The sequence below is a fragment of the Pseudochaenichthys georgianus genome, chromosome 11 (genome assembly GCF_902827115.2).
Source record: "Pseudochaenichthys georgianus chromosome 11, fPseGeo1.2, whole genome shotgun sequence".
Taxonomy (NCBI): Eukaryota; Metazoa; Chordata; class Actinopteri; order Perciformes; family Channichthyidae; genus Pseudochaenichthys; species Pseudochaenichthys georgianus.
Genome location: NC_047513.1, coordinates 8,257,715 through 8,266,952, shown reverse-complemented (window position 1 = coordinate 8,266,952; position 9,238 = coordinate 8,257,715). Strand labels below are relative to the sequence as shown.

At 49.9% G+C, this 9,238-nt stretch overlaps 1 protein-coding gene across 2 annotated transcripts in view; it reads left to right on the top strand.

The window, feature by feature from the left end:
- Positions 1 to 1,740: 1,740 nt before the first annotated feature.
- The window catches only part of cica (capicua transcriptional repressor a), a 45,845-nt gene continuing 38,347 nt past the window's right edge, over positions 1,741 to 9,238 (top strand). For both annotated transcript variants that reach the window (XM_034094811.1, XM_034094809.1), the window contains exons 1-2: positions 1,741 to 1,961; positions 5,500 to 9,170. In XM_034094811.1, coding sequence (XP_033950702.1) covers positions 5,721 to 9,170 — 3,450 coding nt within the window. In that variant the 5' untranslated portion in view covers positions 1,741 to 1,961; positions 5,500 to 5,720. The remainder of the gene's footprint in view (positions 1,962 to 5,499; positions 9,171 to 9,238) is intronic.

Genomic DNA, 9,238 nt, shown 5'->3' with positions numbered 1-9,238 from the left:
ACAAACGTGTGTGTATTTGTGTATTTGATTGCACACGCCTGGGTGCAGTGTGTGTGTGTGTTTGTGCTCCAATACACGTACATCTTATGTAACACCCAGGCATGTTATAAGTCCACTGCGCCTGCTACTAGTCTATGTGTGTGTAGGTGCCTGCTCGTATGCGTGCACCCAGTAGTGTGTGTGTGTGTGTGTGTGTGTGTGTGTGTGTGTGTGTGTGTGTGTGTGTGTGTGTGTGTGTGTGTGTGTGTGTGTGTGTGTGTGTGTGTGTGTGTGTGTGTGTGTGTTCCAGTCAGACTGCAATGCCGCAATCAGCCAGCTCTGTATCATCATTGACCAAACTCGCCATCTGTGTCTGTAAGCATAGTATAGAAACAGCGAGCTGCACTGCTACACAGCAATCCACACACCATTAGTGTCTTATTAAATCGCAGCAGGATGCCACTGTGTCAGTGTGTTTTTTTCAGTGTGTGTGGTTTTGCGTGTGTGTGTGTCGCACGGGCACGTATTTATGTGTGCACTCATGCATGTTTAACTGTGTTTTTCCCATAAGCCTGTTAGCATGTTGTCTTGTATTCATCAGAGTATAACAGTGTGTACCTGCTCTTACACATGCACATCTCCCTGCCTGCTCAAAGTGTGTGTGTGTGTGTGTGTGTGTGTGTGTGTGTGTGTGTGTGTGTGTGTGTGTGTGTGTGTGTGTGTGTGTGTGTGTGTGTGTGTGTGTGTGTGTGTGTGTGTGTGTGTGTGTGTGTGTGTGTGTGTGTGTGTGTGTGTGTGTGTGTGTGTGTGTGTGTGTGTGTGTGTGTGTGTGTGTGTGTGTGTGTGTGTGTGTAGGGGAGGCCCACAGTGTATATGGGTCACTCTCTTTAGGAGCCATAATCCTACGTTTGGACCAATTTACTCACTGGGGTTTCACTCTTCCTGTTTGGCCAAGCTGATGGCAACAAGCATAATGACCTCACCGCAGCATTCGGTCATTGGCCTGCAGACCCCGGGCCTCTCAACCAATCACACGCGGCTATGGTGACGTATACCCTCCAGCGGCTGTCCTGATTGGCTTTGAAGGCGGGACTTAGAGATGCTGAGCTACTCTGATTAGTTGGGAGGGTGTGAGAGAGTTTGTGAGAGGAGATGGAGAGAAAGGAAGCATGAGAATATGGGAAGCATGGGAATATGGGAGTTGGTGTTCTTTTGCGGTTCCTCTGAAACTGAACTCAACCTGTGGATCACATGGATCGTAGTTAAGAACCTGCATGGTACAAATAAATAAATAAATGAATAGCGAACAGAGTAAGACGCAATAACAAACGTATTTAAGCTGTTTCTGTTAGTGTGAGTTAAAGTTTTAATAATGAGACAGCTTGGGACATTACATTGATTAATAATTGTTATGATAGTAATGTTATTTTTTTTGTCTACTGAAATAACATGTTTTAAAAAGGCAGACGGCCCCCGCTGTGTCGACGCCCGTTTTCACATTTACAGACAAATGATGAGGGGATGAAAAGGAGAAAGAAAGAAAGATTTCAACCCCGTCCTGCGTGTCTGTATAAAGTCACAGACATGCCCACAGAGGAGGCCCATTGGCCACCTCAGCCTCGCTCCCAACAGCTGTTCTGTGTTTTCCCACACGGTGATTGGCTTCTTCGTGCCGTCCGTCAAATTTACTTTGACGCGTGGCCCCGCCCCCGCTCCCCTTCCTGGGAATCCTGTTGGCTACTGTACGCGTTCGTGCTCGGCGATTGGCCGCGCGGGCTGGTTGTCAAGGCTTTGGGGCTTCATTCACCATTTTGCGACTGTAGAGTAGAATGTACAGGGCAGTAGTTTTTCTTCCTTTTAAGTTGCTTTGCCGGAGAAACATGAACGGCTGCTAATTGGCAGCTGCGGACGACCGGCCACCCTGCCCTATCTCACCCGGCGGACGCAGCAGAGAACCACGCCGGGGTACGATATTAGCTCTGGTGAGTATAAGCTGCCCACAAATCTTTCTCCTGCAGCACTGCAGTGGGGCTTGTTGTGCTTTTTGCCGAGCTGCTAACGTTGTTCATGTTTACTGTGACCATAAACAGTATTAGCAGTTGAGCTGATCATTTCCCGATATCTGGCTGGCCTACGGAGAGCAGTAGTAGAGGGCGGATTGGCTGTCTTCTGCGAGAAAAAAAGGGAGCGGTGCGGATAGTGAGCTTGAAACTTTTCCACTAGAAATAAATTCAACGCCATAACTGCCGTTGGACTTCCTACAACAACTATCATTTCCCCTGTGCTGTATAAAAGCCCCGAAAACTAGCTTGTCATTCCTCCTACTCTCTCTTCTTCTTCCTCTTTTTCATGAATCAACGTGGCTGTTTGAATTCATGTGTTTTTGAGGGGGGCTCGAGGGCCTTCTCCTTGGATAGTTTGTGGCCAGACATATTGACACTTTCTCCTTCTTGTATCTCGGTTGCCATAATGCAAATGACGACGAGTGTCATTACAAAGTTACCCCGGTAGCTTTAGCTATATTTCCCGACGACTGTCACTTTCGGATGGGTCCAAACAAGCCGACTTTGTCTGCTGTTTCTTAGTCGGTATGCTGTGTGTAACGTTGTGGAGTGGATTAACAAAGTTAACGTGTTTATCAATTTGGGACATTTCACACCGTCATGCAGCACGGGGAATACGGGCCGTATTACATGTTATTACGGGTTAATATGCACGTTAAACCGGTTATTTCCCGGTATCCGGGAGTTGAGGATTTCCTAGCGGCCTTGTGTGTATTCGAGGCCTGTGTGGCTGCACACTACGGCCTGCTGTGTTGTGGAGTAAAACTGGTAGTAATCGCTGTACTACGAGGGCTTGACACATACACGGTACTATCCAGCTAAACTACATGACATCACCTCCCGTAGTTTGCATTTTGTGCTTTGGCCCTTATAAACTGATCAGATGTAAAATGCCCTTCTATATAATTATGTATGCCAATATATTTTAACACCCTTGCATGTCAATAATGCACGGTATATACACCTTTATAAGATATTCTCTGCCAATGACAACACTTTTCAATATTAGAAGTTAGTGTTAGACATGCCATTAAAAAGGATTTAACAACTTTTACCTACCATACCATAAGGCACTTAAAGTTCTGTAAAAGTGAGGCTCTGCATGCCCAGGTTAATCATCATTTATGTAAGGCAATAATGTTCAAATGTAGATGGTCTATGTAATTGTATAGCCTATAATATTGCATACACAATATAAAGTTCACTCAATGTTTATCTCGTAATAGAATCAGTTGTGTTTTCAAGTTGTTATTAGTTTGTTGTAGCCCAGTTGCGGTTCAAAAAGTGCCTTAACCATTACTTTAACCTGGACCCCCGCTTAGCAAATCTAAATTATGCATCTAGAGTGGCAGTCATGTTTTTGTCACTGCACATGACTTATATCAGCTCGATATTGCCTGCAATCATGTTTACTTTGTATTTGCTGCCTCCTCCACTATAAGTTAAAAGCTGTTCTGCAAATAAAATATGACTGAACTTGGTAACCTTGTGCGGTATCTATATTCAATGAACAGTGCTGTGCTTTGATCACTGAACATTAAACATAGGAGTTCTTCTATAGCTTCCATATGGACTTCCTTACTCCATGTTTCACGGAGGGAAGCGTGAGTTGAGTCAGTTTCTCTTTAAGCTCTTATCATTAGGGCCATGACTCTGACACCAGCTGTTGTACACATTGCACTACTGAGTAAACACACGTAGCATACCTCTATCGTGACCAAGTAAGGACGGCTGCCAAATTATTTTATGGTGGCTGCTCTTACGGCTGCTCTGTCCTAAATAGGGATTTACATAGAGCACAGTGATGCTATTAGATCACTAGTCCTCTGTGTGAACGATCAACTATCATCACATGGATGTTTGCTGTGTGTGTGTGTGTGGCCTTCAGACAGGCGGCACTCATCTCTGAAAATGGATTTCTCTCTCGCCGATATGATGTGGCAGATATGAAAAGGACCTGAATGAATGCGGGCTCTCGCAGACAAACAGGAAGGCTGCAGAAGAGAAAAGAAGCAAGCAGACAGAGAGAAAGAGACCTGTGGGAGGACGGATGTAGACACAGGGACAGACAGGCAGACATGGAAGTTTGCAGACAGACAAACAGTCACTGACAGTATACATGCCGAGTGATGGGTGATGGGCATCAAATCTAGAACAGTTTGACAGTGACGGTGAAATAACTAAATAATAAAATACATGAATACATCTAGGTTTGTCAGTTTATTCCCACCTGTGTTGTATGTTTGACCTGGCTACAAAATACATTTAAATGAGCTTTTTGAAACATAGTGAAGCATATAGGAGGTGTTCTGTTAGTCCCACTGGTTGTCAACATCTTTCTGGTGCTCGTAGCTCTGTGGAGACTCGACTTGTATTGGAAGAAGTAGGACCTGAGGCGAGTCCCGCGCGTATCAGCCACACAGCAAACAAACCCGGAAAATGACAACAGCCTCCCCTTCAACAAGTCAGCAAAATCAATCTGTTTTAGTTTCTAAAGCGGAGGCAGAACTGTGAATGAGTCCGATGGGGAGATATTTGGAATGACTGGCTGTGGCTAACAGCAATAGCGACTGACTCTGGTGTGGAATAACTATTTATTTCGGAACAACTCTGGATGACTGCAGCACAAAATAAGGATAGAGACGACGTGAAAGAAGAGGAGAGAAAAAGAGAGAAGGACATCGATATCAGAGAGAAGAGAGAAAAAGGCAAGCGGGGATAAGAATGAAAGTGTAATAGTAGCAAAGAGAGGGAGGAATAAAGTAAGGGGAAGTTAGGTAATGGTCTTCCACAGGAAATGGAGTTTGTAGGGGCGGATTGATTCTGCTTTGAAATACATAGATAAAGGTCGCCACAGAGAGAGAGAAGGGAGGGTTTCAGTATGCGAGCGAAGAAGGAATTCCCCCGCCTCTACTGCCCCGGCCAATAAGTAGTGTGTGTGAGAGAGTGCGTGTGCATGCAGAAAGGCTTGTCTGGGCAAATTGCTCCTCACTATTTCCATACTATGTTGTAAGCCTACTTTGTGTTTACCCTACGACATGGTCTCCTGTTTTCAATGTGTACCTGGTATGGTTGCAGGCCGTGTGTAATGTGAGTAGAGTCTGTTATGTAATCAAATAATGTGCAATGAATTTGTAGATGAGTCATTTGTATTCCTACTATAGTACGGTGATGCATCATTTAGCAGGGAATACATTTCAGGTTTATTTTAAATATACTTCTGCTATTTTTAATGATGCCTGTAATCATAAACTCCCTGTTTGCTTTGCTTTTATTTAGAATTTCTTTCATGTCACATAAATGTTTTGGAAGATGTGTAATTGTAATGAAATCAGTCTTTTTAATCTCCTAGCCGTGCAGCAGCTAGTAGCTATCGGTGGTGGTGAATGGGCTTTTGTGCATGTCTGAATGTGTTTGTTTCATGAGTAACTCACACTCCCTGTGGCCTTTCTTTCAGAGTCTCTGGAATAAGGTGGGCAAGTGCCGAAGTCGCACAACCAAGACAAGACAGGATGAGAGAGGGAGGCCCCGGCAGAGGAGGAAAATAGAGAGACTAGAAAGGAGGGGGAAGAAGAAGAAGATAAAAACTAGGCAGAGCAACACAGGAACGCCAAAGAAAATCTCTGGGATAAATAAATAAAATACTTGTTTGGAGGAAAAGGCGAGCTCGATGAAAAGATGAAGCCGATAAAAAAGCAGGGCCGGCGCTCTCCTCCCTCCACCCGGGCCAAAGGGGGAAAGCGCCGCGGAGCGGGGGACGCCCCAGAAGGAGGGGAGAAGAGAGACTCAGACGAGAGCAGAGACAGAAGCAGATCCCCACAAAACCGAAAACCCTCCTCTGCATTTTCTTCTAATTCACATTCAGAGTCCATAACGACGGATCTACTTAGAGTACGGGACACTTCGGAGGGGGAGGGGCTTCACAGAGAAGGACTGTCAGAAACGACAGTGTCGCTTGTGATGGATTCTGGGAAGATTTTGACATCTTCAGACGACAGATCAGGGAGGTCAGCTGTGAGCATTGACAGTGCGGGGAGCAGTTGTAGTAACAGTAGTACGCCCAGCGCCAACAACAGCCCAAACCCCACCTCCAGCCGAAAAACTGCCACCTTTAAAGCCCGCATTCCCAAGAAGAAGTACACTTCTGAACACTGCTTGTCTGCTACTGGTAACCATAGCAACCTTTCCTCCAGCACGCCTCCTCCACTTTCTCTTAGTGGTGGTGTCATCAACCACGGGTCAACGGGTTCAGGAAGCGACATCTGTGTCTCCCACTCTGATGGCATCAGTCAGAGCCGGAGCCTGATGGATGACTTCCACAGCAGGACCGCTGGCAGGGAGGGGCCTCAGTGCAGCTCCCCAGGACCCCCTACCCTGACGCTGGGAGGGGACAGGGATAGACCACCAGGATGTGAAGGGGTGAGGGATGTAGAGCGAGTGTTGCCCAGCCCCTTGCCTCGCTGCTCCTCTACAGACACTGCCAGCGAGCACTCAGCTGACCTGGAGGTAGTCGGCGAGTCACACGCCCCCACGCAGATGTCTTCACATGCTCCACCCAGTCTCCCTGATGCTCTGTCTGATGCCCTGGCCAAAGGGCTGAAGAATCAGCGTATCCTTGCCCGCCAGCTCAGGCGAAGAGAGGACGAGGATGGAGGAGGTGAAAGGAGGGATGAAGGATTTTCAGATCTGGTGTTCCGGGCTGGAGTCGTCCGCAAGGTCAGCGGTGAATTTGGAAGCCTGGAGGTGCAGCTGAATGGTGAGAAGACGCTGTGCCGTTATCCGTATCGACATGACAGCCCACCAGGGGTGGTAGACATTATACTAGATGCCCAGCCTCCTGGTGTACATCCAATAGCTATTGGCACTCGTGTATGCGTGCCATTTGGCAACGAGGAGGGCAGCGAGGGCCAGTGGCAGTGGTACCGGGAAGGTGTGGTGACCCAGGTGGACACACACCCTGCTGTTGCCAACCGCTACCGTGTCCTGCTGTCCGAGGAAAGAGCTGACTCTGTGGACGAGGAAGAAGAAGGCAGAGGGACAGCTGTGGGCCCCCAGGCAGTGTGGGTGTCCCGACAAACACTCAGGCTCCTGGTGCCACCGTGGGACCTGGATCTGCCTCCGGGAGGAGGACAAGATGAAGACGAGGAGGTCAGAGACAAGGAAAGGGAGCGGGAGGACAGGGAGGAGATAGATGTGGAGCAGGAGGTGTGTCGTCTGAGCCGGGGAATGACACCCAGCGTGGGGAGAGGAATCCCCTACCCTGGCACCGTCCCTGTTTCCGTCACGTCGGGCCACAACATCCCCACCCCAGTAACCCCGGTGTCCGTGCTCAGCCTGGCACCAAGCAGAGAGTGGGAAATAGAGCAAGACTTAGAGAGGGAGAGGGACCTCCAGAGACAACAGGAAAGAGAGAGGGAAAGAGAGCGAGAAAGGGAGAACTCTGCAATGCAGCATCACCAACAACAGCAGCAACACCACCCGTACATGCCACTCACCCCTGAAGAAGACATGGAGGTGTCCCTCTTTAACATGATCCCAATGGGGGCCATCCTACCTGGGGCAAAACCAATGGCACTTCCCCAACACCGCCACATTGTCTCTAAGCCCCCACCTGGCTACCTCAACCACCTGTCTGTGGTGCGGGGTATCGGGATACCCACTGCCCACCTGGCTTTGAACCCCCATTGCCCTCCATCACCTGTCCTAATAGGCCTTGACCCAACAACTGCAGCAGTCATTAACTCCCCTCAGCTCCCTCCAATCTCTTCTTCCACTGCATCCTCCAGAGTAGAGAAGGCCTCAGGAGGAGGTGCTTCCGGTGGAGGAGGAGGCGGTGGATCCGGATCGGGTTCAACATCTTCCTCTTCCTCACGTTCTCGCACCCCTCTGACAGCTGCCCAGCAAAAGTACAAGAAGGGAGATGTGGTGTGCACGCCAACGGGCATCCGTAAGAAGTTCAACGGAAAGCAATGGAGGAGGCTGTGCTCCAGGGAGGGCTGCTCCAAAGAGTCTCAGCGCCGGGGATACTGCTCCAGACACCTCTCCATGAGGACCAAGGAGATGGAGGCCAGCGGAGGTGGCCGGGAACGGGGCGGAGCCAGCAGCACGGGGACCCTGACGCCGTCTGACCTCCGAATGAGTGGTGGGAGAGCAAGCTCAGAGTTCGACTGGGACGAGACGTCACGCGAGAGCAGCGAGGCAAGCAGCCGCGGGGGAGACTCCCGCCCCCGCCTGGTCCTTCCCTCGCTGCTCCCCCAAGACCTCTCTCGATTTGACTTTGACGAGTGTGAGGCAGCGACCATGCTGGTCTCTCTGGGGGGCTCCCGCTCAGGTACACCCTCATACTCCCCTATCTCCAACCAGTCACCCTTCTCCCCTACCCCATCACCCTCACCCTCTCCACTCTTCGGCTTCCGCCCTGCTAATTTCAGCCCCATCACGGCTCCTGCCTTGCTTACTCCACGCCGCCACCGCCAGCTTAGCGGCACTAAGATGGGCACACCAGGTGTCGAGCGAGAGCGCCACCTGTCTGGGATCGTGCCCACGTTTCAGACCAATCTCACTTTCACAGTACCGATGAGCCCCAGCAAGAGGAAGCTCGATAACCACCCGCCCCTCCCGATGCCTGCGATCCAGGACTATCTGATCAAACCTGAGCATCAGCAGCTGTTAGGGGGAGTTATGGTGGGAGACCCAACCCTGGGACACAGCCCTGCCGCCTTCAGAGTCCTCTCCCCCCAGAGTCTGCCCACGACCCCTTCCTCACTTTCCTTCCCCCGGCCTCGTAGCGCCACCAGCAGGCCACCGTCCTCCACTGCCTCTACCCCTCCACCCATGCTTGTTTCTCCCACTCCTCCCTCACCGCTGCCCCAGGAACCATCCCCACGCCGCATCGTGCCCCTCCGTGATTCCCCAGTCATCGTTCGAAACCCTGATGTCCCCTTGGCCAAGTTCTCGGATGGACCGTTAGGGAGGAGGGAGAGGAGCAGGTCCAGAGAGCACAGTCAGCCCCAACACACAGCTACACCCGGCCTGCAGGTCCCCGTCCCCATCAACGGGGTCACCACCAACGGGGCAGTTCTGCTGGGAAACCCCACATCCACACTGGTCCTGGTCACCTCCAGCTCGGTAAGAATGTTTTTTCTATATTATAATCTTTGTCATTGTAATTTTATGTCACAGCTACCTTGGTGTTG